General features: G+C 44.6%; 1 protein-coding gene across 2 annotated transcripts; it reads right to left on the bottom strand.

The window, feature by feature from the left end:
- Window positions 1-543: 543 nt before the first annotated feature.
- ADPRH (ADP-ribosylarginine hydrolase) lies at window positions 544-25,567 on the bottom strand. Of its 2 annotated transcripts, XM_027823239.3 has the most exons (5): window positions 25,420-25,567; window positions 21,553-21,718; window positions 7,675-8,020; window positions 4,663-5,023; window positions 544-2,335 (listed from the first exon to the last, which is right to left on the bottom strand). In XM_027823239.3, the coding sequence occupies exons 2-5, from the start codon at window positions 21,571-21,573 to the stop codon at window positions 1,936-1,938; spliced, it is 1,128 nt and encodes a 375-aa protein (XP_027679040.2). In that variant the 5' UTR covers window positions 21,574-21,718; window positions 25,420-25,567; the 3' UTR covers window positions 544-1,935. The 2 variants fall into 2 exon arrangements, with proteins under 2 accessions (XP_027679040.2, XP_007060897.2); XM_007060835.4 differs by lacking the exon at window positions 21,553-21,718 and having other exon boundaries at window positions 25,420-25,490.
- Window positions 25,568-26,686: the final 1,119 nt, after the last annotated feature.

Raw genomic sequence — 26,686 nt, 5'->3', positions numbered from 1 at the left:
TCAGCAGTTCCCTTGAGAAGGACTCTGGAGAGGAAGGAATCTGTACTAAGATACGTTGCTCTTGTGGTACTAGTTTAGGTTTGTTCTATAGGTTTGGGGGTAGGAAACAGTTTTCCAAGTCTGAATTTGATAAATGGGCAGATGCATCCTTCCATGACTGCTATAGCAATGGGAGCCCGGACTTGTGCAGAAATACGTGGGCGGTGGGAGTAGCATCCGCACTACCTTACAAAAACAAACCACCTCAGCTCTGAGTTTATATTCCGTGTCACTTCAGCACAGTTCCTTAACGAACAGTGGTGTGTGGCCTTCACTTTCCTAACAGTATCTGTCCATCTTCTCCTTGCCTTTACCTTTGTCCTTTTGGGCACAGGGGTCCTGTCTCCTCAATGCAAGCACAAAAGCTCTTCGCGTTACTTTGCAGCGCTTCGAGGGAAGAATAAATGTACCCTCAGTGACCTGAGCACTGGGTTTGGTCAGGGATTCATACAACTCCTTCATGTGAGAATGAAGGACAAAATAGAACACCAATAAACAGTTTCATATGAGAAATATGTGCTTTATCTTCCATTTGCCAAATATATGCTTTTATTTAATTCTAGACAGAGCACTTAAAAACCAGAGGTCACCCCAGGCAAAAGGTACAGAACTGCAAATCTCTTTTCCTTCTCATTTGGAAACTTGTTCATACGCTTCCAGCATTTCCTTGATATCTGCTGCAAATTCATCAAAAGGCACAATGGCAAACCTCTGACATGGTGAAGCAGATGTTATCTTCTATTCATTTGCAAATCTAGATGGTTTCACATAGAGCAGAATTGTTCTGCATTATCAGATTACATTTTGTAGTGATTTTATTCTTTTGTAAAGGATCTTAAATAGGATAAATGATGATCAGCTTGAAAGCTGCCATCTTGGGAGTAAGACACACACAATTCAGCTGTTTGCACAGAAAAGCAAGAAACTTTCAAAGGTGTTATCAGCAGTTACATAACATTTTGAGAAAAGAACATCTTTCAACAGCTCTGAAGGTCTCGGCTCTTAACTGGGATATGGTAGCAAGTGGCATTTCCTATTTCTAATTCTTCATAACGAGATCCAGTTTGATGAAGTAAGGTGCAAATTCTGTCCCTAATGTTAGAATTACCTTAAGTGAATGGCAAGACTGTATGTGGATTTGACTTCCCCCTTAACTGCAGCAGGCAAGAGATAACAATCACATTTTTATTTAATCATAACAAAAGGTCTTGAAATTCTGCAATTGGTTAGAGACGCTGTGAAATTAGGTTTTAAACAAATGCCAAATGACCAGTCTTAAAGCAGGAAAATGTGTCTCCCTACACTAAAGGTGTGAAAATCCTCCCTTGTGGTTCGTACTAATTGGTCCCCTAGGACCAGGGGTTGAATGGGCCCTAGAGCCTGTATTCCCTTCTCAGCTGTCAAGGTGCTCACTATGTGTCTGAGGGAGGTGCACTGGGATGTGAGAGAAGGGAAGGCTCACACTAGCACTCTGTGCTGGTTCTGTTCTGTGGAGAAATACTAAATTTCACTCAAATTCAGGACCAAATTCTTTTACAATTACTGACAAAATCCAAACCTGACTGATCACGCGTTGCTCTCTGGTGATTCTAAGATTGCATTTCTGCTAACAGTGGCAAAAGGAAAAAAACTGAGTGAACACAGCTGCTATGCCACACTTCCCCCTCACACTTTCATCCCTAATCCTGTTATTCTAATACTAGGCATTGGCTAGACAGACTGCTAAAGCACAAGCAAGACCTGGGTGGATCAGGAGATGTGGGTGAATGGGCAGTAAAGTGCAGTCCAAAATCAATCTAACCCTTTCTTCCCCCTGCCCAAGCTATACAGGGAAGTTTGTACAACTTAGTTTTGTCTCATGACCTCTAGAACCACCTCTCCTAGCACCACCTTGGACTAGCTCTGTGGCTGGCTGACCTCATACAAGGCCTTAGCTATTTTCTCCAGCCTCTCTCTGTATTCTAGTTCTCTATAGAGGGATACATTGACTCCTTCGAAGCCATACATGGCCCCCCACCAGCACGCGGCAATGGCCGCTGTAGAATCGGAGTCCCCACCGTGGAAAAAAGCCCGGTGAGCGAGCTCTGTCCAGGAGTTTCCAGCACCAAGTATGGCATCGTAGGCAATCATTGGGGCATCGTGCCCACTGCTGCCACCCCAGCCAGAGTAGCTCAGGGAAACATAGAATTCATCTCGCTCCTTCACGCCATATACGGGGGGGAAGGTAGGAACAGACACTCCATCTGAAATTCCCCTGGACTCCAGGTATTTTTCCCACCGTTCTTCAAAGTAGGACCTACAAAACAGGGGAGAAAAGTAAGCAAAAGTCCCAGGGCAGCAGTAGGCAGCACTTCTGTTTAACTAGATGGACACTACAGCTGTCAGCAAAAAACATGAGAGAGAGAGAGAGAGAACTCAGCCCACCTGCTAAACCAAACAGCAAACCTCTCCTGTCTAATTGGAGACATTAGCTGCACGACACACAGGCGATGAGAGGATGAGACTCAAAGGGAGGAACACTTAAGCCTTTGACTCTTCCCTCCAGGAGGGGGCAGTAGTGCACAGACAGAGATAAATAACCCATTGCATTGCAAGGGATTCAAAGTGACAGAAAATAAGTAGAGAACCAAAATCCTGCACTCAGATAATCTCCACAAACTGCATGTGTGAATGGATTCAGAGTCCAAACCAGGATCCATATCAGAATATTTTAGCTGCCCCTCGCCCCCAACCCTAATGTGCTGGGGTCTTTCAAAATGTGTATCTGAACTTCCCACCTCAGCCCCAACTCAACAAATTAATTTGCCTGGTGCCTCAGGACTGCTTTCTTCCAAGCTGAGGTAGCTTATTAGTGATGGAAGATAGAGCTGTATGCCTCCCCGCCCTTTTCTGAATTACAGATGAGGCAATCCTGATTACTGCCAATTTGGTATTTGCCAAACAGTTTATGCAACCAAATTTCAGCCTATGGTTTGTTTGAAGTGTCCACTGGAGATAGGGTAACCAGATGTCCCATTTTTATAGGGACACTCCTGTTTTGGGTGACTTTTTCTTATATAGGCACCTATTCACCCCCTGTCCCGTTTTTTCATAGGTGCTATCCGGTCACCCTAACTGGAGAATTTATTGGTATCTGTACCTCATGATTAGATGACAAATTTTACAGGAAATTTCTGAATAATGAATAATCATTGGTGTTAAAAATTGTGTGCGACTCTTGAAAATTTCACACTTTTTTTTCACAAATGGTTGTCAGCCATTTGAATAGCCAGTGAATGACTCCACAAAGAATAGTGAACCAAACGTGCTGTTTCTTAGTCACAAATATTCACAAATCACTTTAGTATTCAATGAGCTGTTGTTGAAGATCATCATCAACTGGTGTAAATCTGCATCGCTCCAGCTGAGGAACTGAACCCAAGTGTTGGTTTTTAAGCTAATTAGGACACTATGAACTAGCTTGGATAAAGTTAAAATCCCCTTCCTTCTCCCCAAGCCACCTCTTTTTTAGAAAGAACCTTGTTAGACTCTGAAAAGCATGAATAATTCCCTCCCTCTCTGTTTCAATCACCTCAGCACTCCCTAGCTCTGTCTGACATCAGCGGTACAGTTTGAACAGAGAGGCTGTTTCACAGGACGTCCAGTAGAAAGCTCATGGAGAAGCATGTTCTCTCATAAGTTTTGCAGGCTGTAGGATTGGTTTTAGCAAAGAAACATCAGAACCCTTGAGTGCTTGTCCGAGTTGAGCTCAGCTCTGAATCTATTTGAGGTTCTCCATATTTTGTTTCAGAGTAGCAGCCGTGTTAGTCTGTATTCACAAAAAGAAAAGGAGTACTTGTGGCACCTTAGAGACTAACAAATTTATTTGAGCATAAGCTTCTGATAAAGTGAGCTGTAGCTCACGAAAGCTTAATCAGAAGCTTATGCTCAAATAAATTTGTTAGTCTCTAAGGTGCCACAAGTACTCCTTTTCCCTATTTAGTGTAACAGCCCCAATCTCTAGTCATTCAGGCTCTAGGGAGGAAGGATGGTCTTGTAGCTGAGATGCAGGGAGCTGGGTTCTCTCTTTGACCCCGTTAGAGAATTGAAGTGTGGAGGATGACAAGTTGCTTAATCCCCTCTTTCTCCATCTGTAAAGTCATACAGTCATAGCGTTTAAGGCCAGAAGCGACCACCAAATCCTCTAGCCTGATCTGTATCTCGCAGGCCCCCAGCACCTGGACTCTAACAATAGGGACAGCAATACTTCCCTCCCTCACAGAGGGGTTTAGAAAAGTTAGGTCGTTAGGGTGTGTAAAGCACTTTCATAACCTTCCAACAAGACTGCAGAGAGGCCTGAACGTGCAGGAGTGGGCAATGCAGAGGAAAGCTGTGGCATCGGGTAGAAACCTTTCCTATCCTAGGGCCCGGTTCTCATTGACACAAAGGCAGTGTAAAAGGGCCATGAAGCAAACCCTCCTTGTTGGGATCCATGAAACAGACTCCTTTCAAAGAACAGTGTTCAGACCCCATGGCTGAGGTTGCTGAATGCCTTGCATTTGATAGTCTGGAGAGACTGATAACCAGACATTTGGGGGCCTACAAATTCCAGTCATCTCACCAGCAGAACCCAGCCCAGCTCACCACTGCTTCAGGTTCTCCTTCACAAAGTAGCCAGACTTCCGGATGTAGACTTGAGCCTGCGGCAGCACTTCCATTAGTCCCTTCCCCCATCCGTGAGGGGGCTTGCGATTCACAGCATAGGCGGTAAAGAGAGCCGAAGCCAGGGATCCCAGGTAGCCAGTTGGATGATGATGGGTCATTCGACCGCTCTCAATGCTGACTTGAATCAAGCTGTCCAACTGCTCAGGATGACAAAACCTCAGCCCAATGCACATGGACCGCATGGCAGCCCCGCATCCTCCTTCATTCTTGTTAAACGGAATCCTCCAGCCATCTGGTTTGTCTGGCTGCAGGCCCAGTGCGTTTTGAACGCAGGTAGAACCTGTGCAGGAAGGAAACAGACTAATAAAGGGAAGCCTTGATCAACAGGCCAGAATGTTCATTTAGAATGAGGAATGGTGAAGGCCAGAGGATAGGCAGGGAAGGGAAGGAGCTTTCCTGTGTACCTTTCCTAATTTCATATCAAGACCTAATTTGCCTCGCTTATCTATGTCTCTCTACTTCAACTGCTGAAAGAACTTGTATAATCCCAAACCAAACTCACTTACAACACTAACCTTAATTTTGTGTGTGTGTGTGTGTGTGAGTGTGAGTGTGTGTGTGTGTGTGTGTGAGAGAGAGAGTGAGTAATATATAAGACAGCATCAAAGTCTCAGTCCTTGTCAAGGCCAACAAAATAAAACAAGTTTGGCATTTTCAGGCCAAATTTAGTGTGTGAAAGCAAAGAACTAATTTTAAAAAGTTAAACAATCTTTTTGATTGCCCCACCATCACCACCACCCCCAGACTGTGTGTCTCAACAGATTTTGTCAGACAGCTCCTAAAAACTTCTTCTCTGGCAGAGGAGCACGTACGTGACAAATTTCAAATGGCTTGACTGAAGTTTTGAACATGTAAGATAAGGGTAAAAAAATCAGTCTTGTAACAGAAAGCTAGCTACAGCTGTAACTACAGAGAGACTCTTTCTCTTAACCACCTAGGACAATGGCAAAGATTGTCAATGTGCCTAAAGTAAGGTACATCCATCCATACTTTGTTACCTAAGCAGAGATGGCCTAATTCCCAAAACTGCTAGGCACCTGCAGTTTCCTTTGGCTTACCCGGAGTCATGAGTGTTCCTCAGTTTAGGTCCAAAGCATATTTATAGCCTAACAACTGCAAGGCTGCCTAAATCATCAGTGGTAACTTTTGTGTCTCCATTTCCCCATTCCACAAGCATCCAGATATTCCCCTGGAATGTTTGCAACCCAAACTGTGCAGCATTGTACGAGTGTGGGAAAATAAAACTAGCTAAACTGTGAATTGCTGTACTTTCATTGTCCTGCTGAGGAAAAACACAGAAAATTAAACAGCTGAACTAGTGAAAAGGGATTTAGATTTTACTAAATACTAAGGTGTTACCGGTAAAGATCATTGTGGTTTTGAAAAATGTTTGATGGGGCTTATAACTTTTCTTGTACTTAATTTCTTATCACATCTGTTTAAATTTTGTAGCCTTAACACTGCATATTTATTTTTGTGTATATGTGTATGCACAAGATGTATACTGCATACCAAACACTACAGCAGAACCTCTGAGTTACGAACGCTACCGGAATGGAGGTTGTTTGTAACTCTGAACGTTATGGTTGTTCTTTCAAAAGTTTACAACTGAACATTGACTTAATGCAGCTTTGAAACTTTACTGTGCAGAAGAAAAATGTTTCTTTCCCTTTATTCTTTAGTAGTTTACATTTAACACAGTACTGTACTGTATTAGTTTTGGGTTTTTTTTTCTCCTGCTGCTGCCTGATTATGTGCTTCCGGTTTAAAATCAGGCGTGTGGTTGACTCGTCAGTTTGTAACTCTGAGTTTCTACTGTATGTTAAAAGAATATTAAGGATGCAAAGCAAAGTACTGAAAAGTTAGAAAATGGCAGAATTAAGGTTGCCCGTGAAACCTTAATTTGACCCCCTTGTGCATATACAATATCATACTACCTTTAATTACATGGTCACTACAGCTGCCTGGGCATTGGAATTCCGCAGGATATTCCCAAAACAAACAAACAAAACCCCTACTAGTTCTGTATCCAAATGAAAAGCTGAAATTTCCCATGGAACAGAAATGCCAAAAATTTCACTGACAAGGTTGAAATATTTTATTTTGATTGTATTACTTATATAGCCAGTCAATTTACCCAGCCAGTTCCAGTCTTTCTCCCCAGCCCCGTGCGGTTTGTTCCAATCTACTTCCTCCATTGCCCCTCCCCAATCCAGCTCTTGTCAACTCCGCATTTGGATCAGGCTGCTTTCTCCTCCACACTGCTAGGGTGCCAGCAGGGCGGGGATGGGGAGGCATTGAGAGCACAGGACAAAAAGGCCTCCTGCTCTCAGGTCTGATGCCAGGTCCTATAGTGGCCCCCAGCAGCAACTGCAGGGACAGTCGTATCCTGTTTAGCCCCTTCCACCCTGGGCTGGAGCATGCTCGGTGCAGACAGAATCTTCAGGGAATGTAGCTGCCAAACTCTACAACATCTTTACTGAGCATATGTAAAAGTGAATTTTTTTTCCCCCAAAAGGCTTATAACTGGGCCATATGTGGGCATATTTTTCACAGAAATTGCAAAGGCTTATCCCTGACATAAAGGTCACCTCCCTGCCAAATTTCAAGTCCCAGATCCAAACATGGAGATGCTAGAACTTCTCGAAGAAACTGTTGTAAGAATATTAGCAAAACAATGTCTTTTTCCCAACCTTGTTCTTGGAAATAGCAGAACCGTTTTATTTGAAACTTTTCAGAAAAATCAGTCTGATGCAGACAACTCACATGGAAAATTTCAGCCTGAACACTTAGTTTGGTAAAGTTATAAGCAACTATAAACAGTGGCAACTCTCTGGCAGCCTTAACTAAAGAAGGAATGAGAGAGAGAAAATTAGACTGAGGAAGGAAACGTTGTTTTGTATGGTACAGATACAATTTCAGAAGGATTACCTGGAGATCTGCCAGCCATGTCATCCATACAGTCCTTGTAGTGCTTTGCTATAAGGGAATAGAGCTCTGGAAAACTTGGCTGTTTCCCAGCAGCTACCAGAGCTTCAGCCGTAGCCAAGTGCATCACTGTGTCATCGCTGACTTTCCAGCCTGCTATACTGATGTTTCCCAGCCCCCCCTTCTGTGCAACCTGCCTGTGAATCTCCTGGCCATTCTGCAGGAACTCCCATTTTCTATTGTAATAGCCCAGGGTATCACCAACTGCGCTCAGCACCATGGCTGCCACATAGTTCTCAATCAGACCTGAACTCATGCTGTGCCTCAGGGTGGCTCCGCTTCGTGGACTCTGAAAATCAAACAAGTATTATTAGTTTGGGAGGGTGCTTCATTGTGTATCTAGTCAAGCAAGAGCCATACTCAAAGTCTTAAGAGCTGGAGCATTCAGCCTTTCTGCACCTGTTGGGCAATTTAACTTGCACAAATAGCTCTGAAATGCAGTATTTGCACACTTTGCCTCACAATCTGTATGGTTAGTTTAGCTTCTGAGTAGGGAATGGCCTGTGGGTGTTCTACTGGGAAACCAATATAAATTCAAACCCTGTTCTGAACCAAGAGTAGATCCCACACCAGCCTTCCATCATACAAGCTTCTAGGCCTTGGCCTATAGCATGTTTCTCTCAGGATCTGACAAAGTATACATTCTTATTCCCAACTACATTCAGCTGCTGCTATCCTGGCCCAGGTAAATTACAGATGCAATTGAGAATAAAGTTATTTATAAGTATTAAAATTTGGATTGATTGGTTTTGTTTTTTTTTAAAAAGTGTGATCCATATAACACCTTCAGGTTGGTTGGTTAAGTGGTTTTGTATTAAATCTGTAGTTAAATAAAGCTAATCCAACATTTCTTTATTCAAAAACCAGCCAACATATATCCCCCTGCAGGATTTGCCACCTTGTTATAGTAACATTTTGATAAATGCTTAAGAGCCTGAACATGAAATTGTTTGGTCTATTTTTATTGTCTGAGAAAAATGCAAAAAGAAAACCATATCAAGAGTGAAAGGTTAATGTATTAATCAATTGCTATAGGTTAAAAAAGTGATTTAAAAAAGAAAAATGAAGTCCAGTTGCACTCTGAAGAGTAATTATAGTGGTCCAGCAGCGCCCCGGAGTTAACGTTATATTACAACTTTCATTTAAAGATCAACATTTTTAAGTCTTCTAAAATTGACATGCTTAGTAGGAGTCCTTTGAAATTTGGTGTGCCTCAAGAGAGTGCAGGGTAGGGGCTATGAAGACTTAGGACCTGAAAAAAATAACCATTTTTCAAAAAGTTTCTATCTGCAGTTGGTTGCTGTGGTGTTGGGGTTTTTTTGCACAGAGCTAGAGCTAAAACTATTGATGTGAGGCAGTTCAAAATGGTCTCAATCTGTCTAGTTTTACCCACGATAGTGGTGACACCCACTAAATCTTTGGGGGATACAAACGGAGGACAAGATTTGAGAAAATGTACATTGTTTACAGTGCACACCCGCCAATACAGAACAATGGCTAGAGGGTTTCCTTTCCTTCCATTTTATAGGCTTTAAAGGCCGACGCTTGGAAGGGCTCTAAAATCCAAACAGTTCCTCAGATTGCTTTGAAATTTGTTGTGCCTCATGGGGGCACAGGCTAGTGTTAGAGATCCAGACTTGGGGTCTTTTGACCAAGGGGTTGCCGAGTTACAGCCTCTCCCCTCCAAAACTGATTTCCTTCTGCCTTGTACTGTTCAACTGAGGGGTACTAATGACTGGATGAATCACAGATCTCATTGAGACAAACAGCTGTGCAGTCACCCTGCAATTAACATAACTAAGAGTAAGTTAATCATAAGCCCACACCTAGAACAAAAGGTTTGGACTAAGTGGCTATAATTTGAGAGTCATAGGGGGCAGGGGATTTTTGGGAGAGAGGGTGGAGTTGGTGCAGCCAAGTGGGACGTGGCACTGGAACACTCGGCATTAGTGGGGCTATCAGTCTATTCCTGGCGCCTAGGAATCTGAATAAACCTCTCCGTTCTCGGGGCCAGTTGGTAGGGTAGCTCACCACTGCACTGGGTTCCAGCTCAGGGCCCTTAAGCTAGACAAGTAGGATCCGAGATCATTGACTCAGGAAGGAGTTCAGGGCACCAGCAACCTTCTCCCAGGTCACTGCAGGCTCTTCAGCCTGTTGGTCTGTTCCACCCTTCCTGGGGTGGTGTCCCTTGGTAGCTTTCTAGCAGTTTGCTGACAGGAGTTCCTTTCGCCAGTCTACTCTCTCCTCTGTTAGCCACCCCACCCCTCTGCGTCCCAGCCCTTTTATCCTTCCAGCTGCTGTGAGGCTGCCAGTCAGCAGTGCCTGTATTAACCCTTTGGTTGTTGGGCCAGCATGGGGTACATACACTCCATGACGGTGGGAGGCAGGAATTAAACATATGAATGCTTCCTGGGAGGGAGGGGCATTAAGGGGCAGAGCAGTGGGGGAACAAGGGGAGAGGGGTTTGGGGCTGCAGCAAGGGGAGAAAGATAGCTGGAGATGGGTGATAGAGGGGAGAGAGGTTGGGGGTGCAGTTGAGGGACGCGTGGGGGTTAGGGAAATTGGAGGGGCAGGATACTGAATTGTTGGGATGAATGGCATGGAACTGGGGGAGAATACAGACGGGCACCTGTCAGCCCCACATTCTTCCCTCCCATGTGTGTGCCCAAATCTGAAGGGCTCTTGCCCCTTGGGCGGGGGAGGGGGGGCTGAGCCCCCCACCTTTTCCTCTCATGAGCTGAGGTGTGGGAGGCCTTGTTGCTTTGGGGGTATCTGAATCTCTCTCGCTGCCCCCTCTGTGAGTGCTAGGATCTGAGGGAGCAAGTGCTCATCCAACTTTTTCCCTTTTTGTCCTTTAATAGCATTAGATGGATTCATGTGAGTAAGAGTGCATGGGTTGCAAAAGTAGGTGAAAGGTTTAAACCATTCAGCAACTGTGGGGTTAGCAGAGTAAAGGTATGTGTGATAGGGCATATTAGAGCATTGATGAAATAAGGCAGAGTTAAGATTGCATGGACAGCCTTAATTCTACGTTTCCTGGTTTTCAGAAGTTTGACTTTTGCTCCACTTAGCGTTCTGCAAGGGGATGACATGCCACCAAGCAACCCTAACTCTGCCAGCATGTAGTTTTTTTGCCATTGAATTTTATAGAAATGACCCCTTATTGCCCCGATCTACCCCATGTGTATATTCAGAGTTGGATCTGTTAGTTTAGTGACAACCCCTTTCTTTTTGCTACATTTCACTTCTGCAATCCCTGCAGAACCAGCCCAGTTGCAAGTGTGAGCTGGCGCCTATTCCTTTCTGCACATCAGGCCTTTGCATACTTAGTTCCAATCAGTTGCACCTGTGCAAAATCACTGAAGATGCTTAAACGCAATAAGAGGACAAGTAGGAAAACTTACAGATGGAGGCTGTCAAGGTTCCTTCCCCACTCTGAACTCTAGGGTACAGATGTGGGGACCTGCATGAAAACCTCCTAAGCTTACTTTTACCAGCTTAGGTTAAAACTTCCGCAAGGTACAAATTAATTTTACCCTTTGCCCTTGGAATTTCCACTGCCACCACCAAACTTTAACTGGGTTTACTGGGAAACGTAGTTTGGACACGTCTTTCCCCCCAAAATCCTCCCAACCCTTGCACCCCACTTCCTGAGGAAGGTTTGGTAAAAATCCTCACCAATTTGCATAGGTGGCCACAGACCCAAACCCTTGGATCTGAGAACAATGAAAAAGCATTCAGTTTTCTTACAAGAAGACTTTTAATAGAAGAAGTAAAGGAATCACCTCTGTAAAATCAGGATGGTAGATACCTTACAGGGTAATTAGATTCAAAACATAGAGAATCCCTCTAGGCAAAACCTTAAGTTACAAAAAAGACACACAGACAGGGATAGTCATTCTATTCAGCACAGTTCTTTTCTCAGCCATTTAAAGAAATCATAATCTAACACATACCTAGCTAGATTATTTACTAAAAGTTCTAAGACTCCATTCCTGTTCTATCCCGGGCAAAAGCAGCATACAGACAGACACAGACCTTTTGTTTCTCTCCCTCCTCCCAGCTTTTGAAAGTATCTTGTCTCCTCATTGGTCATTTTGGTCAGGTGCCAGCGAGGTTACCTTTAGCTTCTTAACCCTTTACAGGTGAGAGGATTTTTCCTCTGGCCAGGAGGGATTTTAAAGGGGTTTACCCTTCCCTTTATATTTATGACAGAGGCATAGAGACTGCATCTGCATCAGGAATTTTAGACAAGCCTCCCATGTTTGTACACCAATGTGAGGAGCCTAGGTAACAAAATGGAGGAACTAGAGCTACTGGTGCAGGAAGTGAAACCAGATATTATAGGGATAACAGAAACATGGTGGAATAGTAGTTATGACTGGAGTACCGATATTGAAGGGTATGTGCTGTTTGGGAAAGAAATAAAGGTAAAGGTGGTGGAGTAGCACTGTATATCAATGATGAGGTAGACTGTAAAGAAATAAGAAGCGATGGAATGGATAAGACAGAGTCTGTCTGGGCAAAAATCACATTGGGGAAGAAAGCTTCTAGAGCCTCCCCTGTGATAGTGCTTGGGGTGTGCTATAGACTGCCTGGATCTAATGTGGATATGGATAGAGACCTCTTTAATGTTTTTAATGAAGTAAATACTAATGGGAACTGTGTGATCATGGGAGTATTTAACTTCCCAGATATAGACTGGAGGACAAATGCTAGTAATAATAATAGGGCTCAGATTTTCCTAGATGCGATAGCTGATGGATTCTTTCATCAAGTAGTTGCTGAACCAACAAGAGGGGATGCCATTTTAGATTTGGTTTTGGTGAGTAGTGAGGACCTCATAGAAGAAATGGTTGTAGGGGACGAGCTTGGCTCGAGTGATCTTGAGCTAATTCAGTTCAAACTGAATGGAAGGATAAACAAAAATAAATCTGCGACCAGGGTTTTTGATTTCAAAACGGCTAACTTTAAAACATTAAGGAAATTGGTTAGGGAAGTGAATTGGACTCAAGCACTTATGGATCTAAAGGCGGAGGAGGCCTGGGATTACTTCAAGTCAAAGTTGCAGAAGCTATCAGAAGCCTGCATCCCAAGAAAGGGGAACAAATTCATAGGTAGGAGTTGTAGACCAAGCTGGATGAGCAAGCATCTGAGAGAGGTGATTAAGAAAAAGCAGAAAGCATACAAGGAGTGGAAGATGGGAGCAATCAGCAAGGAAAGCTACCTTATTGAGGTCAGAACATGTAGCGATAAAGTGAGAAAGACTAAAAGTCATGTAGAGTTGAACCTTGTAAAGGGAATTAAAACCAATAGTAAAAGGTTCTATAGCCATATGAAGAAGAAGAAGAAGAAGAAAAGGAAAGAAGAGGTGGGACCGCTAAACCCTGAGGATGGAGTGGAGGTTAAGGATAATCTAGGCATGGCCCAATATCTGAACAAATGCTTTGCCTCAGTCTCAGAGGAACTTAGTGAGAATGGTAACATGACAAATGGAAATGAAGATACCGAGGTAAATATTACCATATCCGAGGTAGAAGCAAACTCGAACAGCTTAATGGGACTAAATTGGGGGACCCAGATAATCTTCATTTGAGAATATTAAAGGAACTGGCACATGAAACTGCAAGCCCATTAGCAAGATTTTTTAATGAATCTGTAAACTCAGGGGTTGTACGGTATGACTGGAGAATTGCTAACATAGTTCCTATTTTTAAGAAAGGAAAACAAAGTGATCCAGGTAACTACAGGCCTGTTAGTCTGATATCTGTAGTATGCAAGGTCTTGGAAAAAATTTTGAAGGAGAAAGTAGTTAAGGACATTGAGGTCAATGGTAAATGGGACAAAATACAACATGATTTTACAAAAGGTAGATCGTGCCAAACCAACCTGATCTCCTTCTTTGAGAAAGTAACAGATTTTTTAGACAAAGGAAACATGAGTTCCCTGCATTGCTTGGTGAACATACCATTCTCCACAAAATTTGAATTTTGCTGTCTGTTGGCTAGTGTCTCCTAAAGATGTGTAATCACATGGTACTTCATGAACAGGTCACTTTTCTTACTCCACAGGGCTTATTACAAAAATCTACAATGCACAATTCAGTTATGGGAGAATGTCGAGAGATGCTTGGCGAGGACAAAAATATTACAGGAAAATTGTATTGTAGGAAGTGGTTGTAAAGGAGGAGAGGATATTGGTAGACAAGCAGAAGGTTACTTTTCCATGACTGTCATATTATGGCCACCAAATGCCATCTTTCTTGGCTTCTTCATCATACGGCACCTTGGTATACACATTGCCTGAAACAGGTGAAGCATGAACGAGGATGGCTAGGTTCTAGGGGTCAAAATCTCAGTCTGAACCCATCTTTTTGATACGTAGTCTTGGCTGAATAGGAATCCAGGCAGCAGTTCTTTGCTTCCACAAACTTCCAATCAGCAGACCCAAGTGGTGGGTAGCATGGTGAATCATAACTGTCTACAGCACTGACTGTTGTGTATTGTTTGTTGTGAGGAGTGGTTTGTTTTTTTTGTTTTTTTTTTTTTTAAAATCTCCATAATGAGATCATTTGTATTCAGGTTGAACTTTTTGGATTGTTTGGAGGCGGAGCTAGTTCTGGACAGGAACAGAATTTTCTTTGCTTGAATTTTAGCCAGTATGACTTGCAGGAGGCATTTCAGGCCACTCCTTCTGAATCCAATTCATGTATCTCCTGACTGATGAACTCTACTGAAGAGATAGGGAGTCTGTTTTTAGAAGAGATTCTTAATTGTTTCCATGTGGGAGAGCAAGGTGACATTTTTAAATAAGGAAGTGATAATTTGGCTCAAGAAACAATCACCTGACATTGATTTAGTTGGGGATTGGTCCTGCTTTGAGCAGGGGGTTGGACTAGATGACCTCCTGAGATCCCTTCCAATCCTGATATTCTATGAAACACAGTGGATCTAATTTACCTAGATTTCAGTAAGGCATTTGATACCGTGCCACATGGGGAATTATTAGTTAAATTGGAAAAGATAGGGATCATTATGAAAATTGAAAGGTGGATAAGGAATTGGTTAAAAGGGAGACTACAGCGGGTCCTACTGAAAGGTGAACTGTCAGACTGGAAGGAGGTTACCAGTGGAGTTCCTCAGGGATCGGTTTTGGGACCAATCTTTTTATTACTTACCTCAGCACAAAAAGTGGGTGTACGCTAATAAAGTTTGCGGATGATACAAAGCTGGGAGGTATTGCCAATTTAGAGAAGGACCGGGATATCATACAGGAGGATCTGGATGACCTTGTAAACTGGAGTAATAGTAATAGGATGAAATTTAATAGTGGAAAGTGTAAAATCATGCATTTAGGGATTAATAACAAGAATTTTAGTTATAAGCTGGGGACGCATCAATTAGAAGTAACAGAGGAGGAGAAGGACCTTGGAATATTGGTTGACCACAGGATGACTATGAGCTGCCAATGTGATATGGCCGTGAAAAAAAGCTAATGCGGTCTTGGGATGCATCAGGCGAGGTATTTCCAGTAGAGATAAGGAGGTTTTAGTACCGTTATACGAGGCACTGGTGAGAGCTCACCTGGAATACTGTGTGCAGTTCTGGTCTCCCATGTTTAAGGATGAATTCAAACTTGAACAGGTACAGAGAAGGGCTACTAGGATGATCCCAGGAATGGAAACCCTGTCTTATGAAAGGAGACTCAAGGAGCTTGGCTTGTTTAGCCTAACCAAAAGAAGGTTGAGGGGAAGATATGATTGCTCTCTATAAATATATCAGAGGGATAAATACCGGTGAGAGAGAGGAATTATTTAAGCTCAGTACCAATGTGGACACAAGAACAAATGGATATAAACTGGCCATCGGGAAGTTTAGGCTTGAAATTAGACAAAGGTTTCTAACCATCAGAGGAGTGAAGTTCTGGAATAGCCTTCCAAGGGAAGCAGTGAGGGCAAAAGACCTATCTGGCTTCAAGATTAACCTCGATAAGTTTATGGAGAAGACGGTACGATGGGATAACATGATTTTGGCAATTAATTGATCTTTAACTATTCATGGTAAATAGGCCCAATGGCCTGTGATGGGATGTTAGATGGGGTGGGATCTGAGTTACTACAGAGAATTCTTTCCTGGGTATCTGGCTGGTGAATCTTGCCCACATGCTCAGGGTTCAGCTGACCGCCATATTTGGGGTCGGGAAGGAATTTTCCTCCAGGGCAGATTGGAAGAGGCCCTGGGGGTTTTTCGCCTTCCTCTGTAGCATGGGGCACGGGTCACTTGCTGGAGGATTCTCTGCACCTTGAAGTCTTTAAACCATGATTTGAGGACTTCAATAGCTCAGACATAGGTGAGAGGTTTATTGCAGGAGCGGGTGGGTGAGATTCTGTGGCCTGCATTGTGCAGGTCAGACTAGATGATCATAATGGTCCCTTCTGACCTTAATATCTATGAGTCTATTGCAGGTCGAGCATTGGCTAGAGCAATAGTGTAGACAGGGCCCAGGGGTTTTATGAGTCAACAGTGTGCCCTTGTTGCCAAGAAGGCTAATGGCATTGTGGGCTGTATAAGTAGGGGCATTGCCAGCAGATCGAGGGACATGATCGTTCCCTTCTATTTGACATTGGTAAGGCCTCATCTGGAGTACCATGTCCAGCTTTGGGCCCCACACTACAAGAAGGATGTGGAAAAATTGGAAAATGTCCAGCGGAGGGCAACAAAAAATGATGAGGGGACTGGAACACATGACTTATGAGGAGAGGCTGAGGGAACTGGGATTGTTTAGTCTACAGAAGAGAAGAATGAGGGGGGGATTTGACAGCTGCTTTCAACTACCTGAAAGGGGGTTCCAAAGAGGATGGATCTAGACTGTTCTCAGTGGCAGCAGATGACAGAACAAGGAGTAATGGTCTCAAGTTGCAATGGGGGAGATCTAGGTTGGGATATTAGGAAAAACTTTTTTACTAGGAGGGTGGTGAAGCACTGGAGTGTGTTACCTAGGAAGGTGGTGGAATCTCCTTCCTTTGAGGTTTTTACGGTCAGGCTTGACGAAGCCCTGGCTGGGATGATTTAGTTGGGGATTGGTCCTGCTTTGAGCAGGGAGTTGGACTAGATGACCTCCTGAGGTCCCTTCCAGCCCTGACGTTCTATGATTCTATGAACCAGCCTGTTGTCTGACCATGCTCAGGATAGATCTAGACAATTCTGTGCTTAAAATGCCAGTAGTCGGTCTGCACTAGTGCTCCAACCCTTGGTATAATTTAATACCAATTTAGGGGACATTTACCTAAGATACTCTGTGAGCAAGGACAGAGCAGTTTGGCAACTTGGCAGAAATCACACAGGAAGTCAGCATCAGATTAGCTTGTGTGAGTTAGTCATTCTAAGTGAGTCAAGGGATTTTTTAGAAACTTGGTTTTAGATTTATTTAAAAAAAAATCCCATCTCAAGCTTTGGGTGCTTTAACACAACATAAAACTCACAATCCATCCAAAAACAGAGAACCAGGATAGGCCAAACTTAGGGGCAGATTTTAAGGTCTGAACATGGTCAGCAAATATGCAGCATAGTCACATCGCCTTAGGCTTTTTTTTAATATAAAAAGTTTAAAATAAACAAATAAAACAAAAATCACAGGCCCAAACCTACGTGGGATCTCACCCAAACTGTGTTGGCCTGCGTATGTTCAGTTACTGGAACCTCACACCAATGGCAATATTTTCCCTTGGCCAGTTGTTTTATGATGCGGTCTTGTCTTTCTCTGTTGGAAGGAGAGCAAGATCACTCAACTGTGTCTGTGGTAGTGTTGAACACACGTAATTTTTGACACATCTTAATGTGCTCATTTCACATTCAGCGCAAGGCACTCCAATGAGCAGGGTGAGAGTCAACACAATATTTCCATTTCTGGTAAAACATCACCGGGATAACTTGACACTATGAAATTCAAGTAGCTCTGGACTCCAAGGGACAAACTGAACATCTCTGTGTCCTTTGTTTTTCAAGATGAATAATTTTACAATCTCGTGAACCAAATCTAAAGAAAAATGAGTATTTCCCCATGAGTTTAAGACCTTTCACTTGACTCTGCTAAAGTTATATTTTTGAAGTCACCTGGGATGGATAAAACCAAATCAAGCAGCTACCTCTTGAATTCCCTCACACTGAGATTTTAGTTCACTGATCATATCTAAGACCTCAAAATATTTCCTTTGATGGTTCTCCTTTGTTTCTAACACACAATTGTGTACAAATGCATCATACATGCATAGTACACATCTCTTCCTGTGGCTTGGATAGTTTGTATTTCCATAACTCATTGCTTCTGACCTGGTCTGAGATTTTTACAATTTCCCACATAATTTTTTTCAGATCTGAGATTGCTGAGCTAATTCACTGTGTTGGAGGACTTGCATCAGGTCAATTTTCTATGACCAAAGGATTCCAGAGACAGCAGCCATGATAATGAAGATCCTATGCCACCACAAACAGACTGAGGTAGAACAGCCAATCCATCAGACATGTTGCTTTTTGCTCAATATATGTCCTCACTATTCCTGCATTCAGCCACAATTTCATCTTCTTGGCATTCAATAATACTCTAATGCATTTACTATAGTTGCCTCAATGGCTTTCATTTGCGCTGCCCATCTAGTCTCGCAGGGTGCTGTTCGATTTAAAGGTCTCCTTCATTCTTTAGAAGCCTGTTCCATTTCAGCTGCTGCATCAGTCCTGACAGCGACTTCAGGGGCCTACAGCGCATCATCAAGTTCCTCTTCTCTTTGTAAAACTGTACCCTCTCAAGCAAGAGTTTGAAGATCAAGATTATTTTTAGACTTAATCATTAGGTTTTCCACATCGATGGCTAGTCTGTGAAATATTTATGTATTTCCTGCAAAGCTGTGAAGAAAATCTTCAGGTCTGGATTGGCCATATCTTCAGAAGCATGAACCAAAACTAGGTTAATTTGATGTGCTAGGCAAGGTCTGCACAACATGCGGCCCCCATGGGCTCACTGTGCTGCCTGCGGGGGGTGTAGGCAAGCGGCGGGGTGGGGCAAGCCAACGGCTGGCTGGCCGGCCAGTGGGTGGGTGGGCAGGTGGGGTGGTGAAGAGGCAGTGGCTGGGGGCAGATGAGCTGGCGGCAGGGGAAGGGGGCTGAGGAGGCAAGCGGTGAGTCGGTGGCTGGAGGGGGGCATCCATTTTCAGTATTTTAATTTTTGTTACTGTGTTGTACTTAAAGTACTGTACAGGATCTTTTCAGGGGGAATAAGGCAAAACGCCACATTTATTAGTACTACATGTAATAATCAACACTATCATATGCATACGATATATATCACACTCATGCACTCACATACACACAAACAAACAAACTCCATCATGCTGTTGTTACCAACGAGTTGCTCCCCTTAACTTCACTGGCCAGGTGAGTTAGATGGGGGAGGGGTGGAGCCAGGCTTCTGCCGATCCGGATCGATGCTCCTATGTTGACAAGACGAAACCCAGGGTTCTCTGCAAGACACCTCACTTTTATAGCAGCTTTCCTCTTATGCAAATCTCCCAGATTCAAAATCTGGAACTGTGTCTGTTGGTCCTTTTTGCTGCTTTTCTCTGGGCTGGGGGTTGTCCCAATGCTGCAAAGAGGGTGTTCCCAAAGGAAGGTGCTTGCTTCTAACCCCTGAGGCCATCAGTATGTCTGCTCTTCTCTAGTCAGCCCACTTGACAAGTTTGATTGTCCTTGGTCTGGCTCCAATCACCTCTCCAAGGGTTGCAGCTGTCTGGAGGTGCCTGCCTACCACCCCTTCCTCATTCACACCTCATTCATTCAACAGGGCAATTGATTACAAAGTAGGGGGAAGATCTTATTCTACTTCTAGCAAAAAGACATTTTTCTTTTACCTTAATTATACTACCTTAGGGGCCTGCTATATCATATTACCAAGGTTCAATACAAAGTCATATAAAAGTTATACAGAAATGCATAATGCAGAGATTTATCTACAACTGCATTGATTGACTGCTGTGTTCAGTAATACAGTGACCCCTGGGTCTTTGAATGAGGCTTTATACTTGGGAGGGGTGAGGGGGGGCAAAGAGGCAAGCAGTGAGCCAGCAGGGGTTCTAGGGGCGGGCATGCAGGTTTCTGGCAGGGGAGGGAGGAGGTGAAAGGAGGCGAGTGGTGCGTGGGGGACTGACTAGGAGGGACGCAGCAAGCCAGCAGAGGGTTAGGGGGTGAAGAGGGATGTGATGGTGGGGCTGAGCAGGGCAGAGACGGGTCCTATTTTACTGCTGTGATCTGGTCACCCTATGCACGCCGTTTCTTTCCCCCTCTACAGGCTTCCAGTGTGCCATGCACCATGAGATATCTCTTCTCTTTGTGCGTGACTGTGAGTGTTTCTCTTGTGTGTGAATTTATTCAATACAATCTTGAGCTTCATAATGGATACCATGAGTGAAAAGAAAAAGAGAATCAGAGCACAGAGTTTTCAACACTGAATGGACGAATAAATACTCATGTACTGTTTCCAAAGACAAAATACTGTGCCTTGTGTGTCTCGAAACGTTAGCCGTTCCAAAAGTACAAACTTCGGCGGCACTTTGAAACTAAACATCCCAATCTCACCAAATTGAGCCAAAATGAAAAAATAATTAAAGCAGCCAGTTTAGTGAAAAACCTTAGTGGAGAACAGCAAATTTTCAAGAAAGTGAGCACTGAGAACGATACGGTTACTAAAGTAAGCTTCCAAATTTCTAAGGAAATTGCTGCTGCTGGGAAATGCTTCACAGAAGGCGAGTTTTTAAAAAAGTGTACGTTGATTGCTGTATCTGAGTTATGTCCAGAAAAGAGGGGAATATCTGAGAACGTCAGTCTAGCACGCATGACTGTACAGAGAAGAATAGCTGACTTTTCTACCCATCTAAGTGATCAGTTAAAGCAAAGAGTCAGTAAATTCTGCTTTTACTCCCTAGCTATGGATGAAAAGACTTTAAAAGACACCGCCCAACTTCTTATTTTTATTAGAGGTATTGATAAAAACTTTGAAATTACTGAAGAACATGTGCTCCATGACAGGTTGCACAACCGGAAAAGAAATCTCCAGGGAAGTGATAAAGTGCATGAATGATAAGTCGGGATTAGATTTCATAAACTTGGTGGCCATTTGTACTGATGGTGCTCCAGCTATGTGCGGAAAAAATGTTGGAGCAGTTACTCTTCTTGAAGAATTTATCGGGAGACAAATAACCAAACATCACTGCATTATACATCAGCAGGTTTTGTGTAGCAAAGTCTTAAAATTTGAGCATGTAATGTGAGTTGTAGTTTCCATTGTAAACTACATCCGTTCTAGAGGACTAAAACATAGGACGTTTCGAGCCTTTCTTGAAGGGGTAGACGCCGAGTGCAGCAACTTAATCTACCATACGGAAGTGAGGAGGTTGAGTAGAGGAAGACTCCTCCAGTGTTTCATTGCTTTGAAAGAGGAGGTAGCAAAATTCCTAGAAAATGGGCCAATAAAATTCCCAGAGCTTGAAAATGAGTCCTGGAATCGAGATCTCTTTTTCTTTTGTGATATTACAGCACACTAGAAAGATCTCAACATTCAGCTTCAGGGAAAAGATCAACTTATATTTAAAATGTGTACAGCAGTGAAAGCTTTCAAAATGAAATTGAAACTTTTCAGAAGTCAGACGTAAAAAGGCGAAATGTGTCACTTTCCCACTTGTGCACAACATATCCCTCAGCACAAACATGCCGAGTTAGAAGAAAAATTTGCAAAGCACATTAATCTTTTGATTGAAGAATTTGACAGAAGACTTACTTTGTCTAAAGAAGAAGACATCCAGTTGAAGCTGATTGAAGATCCCTTTTCCGTGAATCCAGAGGAAGTTCCACCAGATTTGCAGTTGGAGGTTATTGAACTTCAGTGTTCGGCCGTTTACCGAAATAAGCACAGAGAAAGCTGCCTGCGGGACTTCTACAAAAGTCTGGACAATGAAAAATACAAGAATCTTATCGAAGTTGCACTGAAAACATTCAGCATTTTTGGAAGCACTTACATATGTGAACAAACATTTTCCATCACAAACATGAATAAAAACAAGCAACGTTCTTCTCTGACTGACGACCATTGGAAGACATTATGAAAATATCCACTTCAAATATCACCCCCGAATATGACAAGCTTGTTGCCCAAAAGAGATGTACTATCTCTCATTAAATTTGCAAGGTAATTATGAAAAGTACAAATTTTCTTTCAACGGAACAGGTGTTTTTCATTTTTCCATGATTCATTAAAAAAACTAAAATTAAAAAAAGTTTGCTTTAATGGAAAAATTCTTAATAAAGTATCACTCCCCCCCACCCCACCTTCCTTTTTGGCCCACAGCTGTTTCGGCGGGTCAGCGCTGGGGAAGGAGGGTTTGTTTCTGCGGGGCCGGGCAGCACTTGGGGGGGTTCGGCAAGGCCGGGGAGTTTTGGCCCTCAGCTGTTTTCTTTGGAGTAATATGGCCCTCGCCGCTTTACGAGTTGTGCAGGCCTGTGCTAGGCAATGGATATATGGTGCACACACTTTGCCTCCCTTGCCTGAAAGATGTTCTCTCTCTTTTGCTTGCACTCCTCCACGAGGTCCAGCCATAACACTGGCCCCAACATATCCCTGTCATAAGAACATAAGAACAGCCATACTGGGTCAGACCAAAGGTCCATCTAGCCCAGTATCCTGACTTCCAAAAATGGCCAATGCCAGGTGCTCCAGAGGGAATGAACAGAACAGGTAATCATCACGTGATCCATCCCCGTCGCCCATTCCCAGCTTCCGGCAAACAGAGACTAGGGACACCATCCCTGCCCATCCTGGCTAATAGCCATTGATGGACCTACCATCCATGAACTTATGTATTTAGGGTCTGATCCAATACTTGTCAAATAAAACTTCAGTTAACTTGTCACAAAAGGATGCAGCATCTGCCTCGCTTATTGCCACAAATGCTCTTCTATATCTACTTTTCCTTTGATATGATCAATATTAAAAAAGTGAAGCCATTTGATCAACATGTTTGCATCTGCAATGACAGTAAACAACTTTGCTTCTTTGAAGCTAGTAAATATGTGCTTCCTGGTTTCTGAGGCAAAAAGACTTATATGTTCATCTGTAATTTTCTTGGTCAAGTATTTATTCTCTTGGTGTCACTGATATGTCGGGCAAAAGTTGTATTATGTCAGGCAAGTAGCTTCATAATTAACTAAATACCACAACAGATGCTCTCCAACACTTCACAGTGGCCGTGAAAAGGGAGACCTAAACTAGCTAAAGTTTTGACTGTCATGCAATATTTTTAATACTTCTTGCAACTTCCTGATATTTTCAGATGCTAGTTTATCAAAACATGTATTGATACTTGTGAAGGGTCAAAACTGTAAAGCTGCCACATGTGACTACAGATGTTGTTTGGTCCTCCCATGAACAGCCATTAACTTTAGCATATTCTTCCAATCATTGAAACCTTTTACCCATGTTGATTTTTGAGCTTCTGTATCCCCAAAGGTTTCAGAGTAGCAGCCGTGTTAGTCTGTTATTCGCAAAAAGAAAAGGAGGACTTGTGGCACCTTAGAGACTAACCAATTTATTTGAGCATAAGCTTTCGTGAGCTACAGCTCACTTCATCGGATGCATAAAGTGGAAAATACAGTGTATCCCCAAACAATCACCAAATGAGACAGTATGTGTAATCTGAAAGATATGAGCATGCTAAGCTACTTGACATGCAAATCTTCATGCAGTGCTTTTATCATGCTGTAAAATGAAGATGGTAAAATGGCATCTTGATGGAAAAATTGAAACTCTCCATTTGGCATATCACACTCGACGGGCAGGCAAGGACCAATCTGTACAAGCATACGCAATTGCTCCAGTGATAAAACTGAATCGTGAAAGTGACTTATCATATGGGAACTGCAAACCTATTCCAGCAGGAAGACTGCTTTGACCTGCTCCATTGTTGGCCTGCTCATCCACTGAGCCTTTGGTTTTGCTCCTTTCAAGTTCTTCTACAGGGTCTTTGGTTTTACGATCATCTATGGGATCTTTGGCTACGTTGGGCTGTAGCTAATCTACAGGCAGTGGCGGATTAACACATGCCCAGGGGCCCCGGCCAATTCGGGGGCCCCCGCAGGAGTGCCAGAACCTGGGTAGAAGTGGGAGGGGGGCCACGGTCACCAGAACTGTGGCCCTGCCCCCTGCTCCTCCTCTTCCCCCCCCCCCCCCGAGGCCCCACCCCCTGGCCAGGCCAGAAGCTGGAGCCAGCAGTGGTAAGAGCTGCCCAGGGAGCTCAGGCCCCTGTGGGGAGCCCCGGAACCTGCATCTGCCCTAAGTAGGGGGCCAGAGTGTCCAAGAGCAGCCCGCAGCCCAGTGGGACATGCCGCTGCCGGTGGGACACAGGGGCTCCGGTTCGGCCTCCTGCCCCCTCCCCAGGGCCTACAGACATGCTCTGTGGGGAGGGGAGCCTTGACCTGGCCTGGGAGGCAGTCGGGAGCCCTGGGAAGGTCACAGGCAGCAAGGAGCTGGGCAGAGAGCTCCTCCAGCTTCAGCGGCCACTGCACTCCACCCAGGCTCGCTCAGTGCCTGCGCCCAGCTCCTGCTGCCAGGCTGCCTCTGCTGGGTCAGCCCACTGCCGCCTGGGCTTTGTGCCTAAGGCAGCAGCCGCATGCGGCATCGCTCCTCCTGTTGCCTCTAGCCTGAGGTTTACAGTTTGGGGGGGTAACACCACCCCCACCTCCCCCAAACTATACCCATGCAGCCGCTGCTTTGTGCCTGCCTGAGGCTACTACGCCTATGTTAAAAAATGGGTGGGCATAGCCTTCTCTCTTTAAAAAAAGGGGGGGGAGATGGCCCCCCTCTTTCCCCCGATTCTGGCGCCCCTGGGCCCCCAGGGTGTGTGGGGCCCAAAAGTTCTTTGTGCCCGGGGCCCCAGTAAATCTTAATCCGCCTCTGAACTGGAGCATGCCCAATGGCTGCAACCTTGGCAGGATGGGGAAACTCCTGCTATTATCAGCCAGTGCTGGGCATGTGCAATGCTGTGGGATTTGCAAAGGCATTGCATGACAGGTGGGGACGGGTCCCCTGCTGGGACTCCCTTTAAAACTGGGGGCTGATGGCCAGGGTGCAGGTATTAGACACAGCACAACCCAGGTAATTGCAGCAGCCCTGAGGCAGCGAGGGGGGGCCCCTTGCCATGGAGCCTTGTGAGAGGAGGGCCCCAGAATCCAGCAGGGCGGGCAGTGGAATAGCTGGGGCAGCTGTAGACTGCCAGGTGCCCGTGCAAATCATGAGAATGGTGGGGGTTAGTTAATGTTTGCAAGTGCTTTGAAGAAGTAAGAAGTGCTCAGCCTTGGGTGAAAGGCGGGAGTGCTATTTCCTCCCTCCCCCAGTTTCATCCAACCCGAAACGTCCTCACGCCCAGGGCGCGGATAGCCATGAGACACTCTGAGCCTGGCCTGTGCATTTCAGGAGAGAGAGCTGCCCTCGGCTAGCCTGAGTTTCTTTCTGTCGCTTGTTCACAAACTGCCTAGAGGAAAGCGGCGTTGTGCCTCGCTGAGCGCCCCACGGCCGGGACGGGCACAGCGGCCACGTTCTACAGTCCCCTTGTCAGAAACGCTGCAAAGAACGTGGTTAAAAGGGAGGAATTACTTGCAGTTCTGCAGCCGAGCCCTCCTGCGGAATGTGACTCTTCCGTCCTGCGGCGGGGGTGAATTTGATTTGCAGATGGAGCAGCCAATCTTTTGTCAGCAGCCGCTTCTGCGGGCAGCAGCTGACCCCTGTTTCATCTGCGACGTAGCCTACCAGAGGGAAAGGGGAGAAGCTTCCAGGGTGTGGGCTGGAAATGCAGCTCCTAAAATGCCGCCCAGCAGCCTAAAGCAAAGCAACCATTACCAGACATCTTCTGTAAACTGGTTTGTGGGAGGCTGAGCCCTATTCCATTCAGGGGAGAGTCTCTTCCTTACAGTGCTACTTGTAACTTCCCAGCGGGGTGGAAGGATATTTTCTTAGTGAAAAGAACAGGAGGACTTGTGGCACCTTAGAGACTAACCCATTTATTCGAGCCTAAGCTTTCGTGAGCTACAGCTCACTAGTAACATGAAGGAATCGATGAATTTGAGTTAAGGGGGGAAGGCTCCCTGGAGCACTGATGATGACTTCAATATACAGCACACAGAACAGGACTGCCCAGATGACTTCACTATACGCCACGTAGAACGGGATTGCCCAGGCAGTAATACCAAGGGTGCATGTGGCAAAGTTACCAAGGTCGCGAGGACAGTACCTCTAGTGGTGTGCTCCTAACTTCACAGATTTTAAAACTCAGACTGAAGGCACCCAACTGCAATACTTCCATCAGCTTCCGTCTTCCCGACCTGCAGTTAGAAGGCGGGGTTTGAGATGGGCAGCTTCACAGCCTCCACTACACGAAAAAAGAAAAGGAGGACTTGTGGCACCGTAGAGACTAACCAATTTATTTTAGCATAAGCTTTCGTGAGCTACAGCTCACTTCATCGGATGCATACTACACGAAAAGACAGCCCACAGCAGCCTTCAGCAGTGATTAACATGGTGTGACAAAAGTGGTGGGGCTATGAATCTGGGAGCAGCAGCTTTGCTAAGGACAGTGCTTAAAGTGCATCCTTCAGTGACCCAGCTTGATTAAAAAAAACACCGCTTTGGCTGGGTCTGCGACCCTTTGCAAATTCTCTTCACCGCTCAACCCCCCCCCTCCCCCTCCCCCCCCCCAGCCACTGGGAAGGAGTTATGAGGTTTATACGTTGAATGTAATCTTAGGGGGAAAAGACCTGGGCTGCCTCTTTTTGATTAATCTGTTCAGAGGATAGCTACCTCTAGAGCTATAGAACAGGGGAGGGATAGCTCAGTGGTTTGAGCATTGGCCTGCTAAACCCAGGGT

This window comes from Chelonia mydas, chromosome 1 (assembly GCF_015237465.2).
Source record: "Chelonia mydas isolate rCheMyd1 chromosome 1, rCheMyd1.pri.v2, whole genome shotgun sequence".
In the NCBI taxonomy this organism is placed as follows: domain Eukaryota; kingdom Metazoa; phylum Chordata; order Testudines; family Cheloniidae; genus Chelonia; species Chelonia mydas.
The sequence above is the reverse complement of the archived record's forward strand: the minus strand, read 5'-3'. Positions and strand labels throughout refer to the sequence as shown.

Excerpts from the sequence above, each read along its gene's own strand:
- ADPRH (XM_027823239.3), bottom strand. The coding sequence starts at position 21,573 with ATGTCTTCTTCTTTAGACAAA. Across the intron at positions 8,021-21,552 it reads TGTCTTCTTCTTTAGACAAA|AGTCCACGAAGCGGAGCCAC; the intron begins GTAAGTCTTCTG and ends TTTGATTTTCAG. Across the intron at positions 2,336-4,662 it reads AAGGAGAACCTGAAGCAGTG|GTCCTACTTTGAAGAACGGT; the intron begins GTGAGCTGGGCT and ends CCTGTTTTGTAG.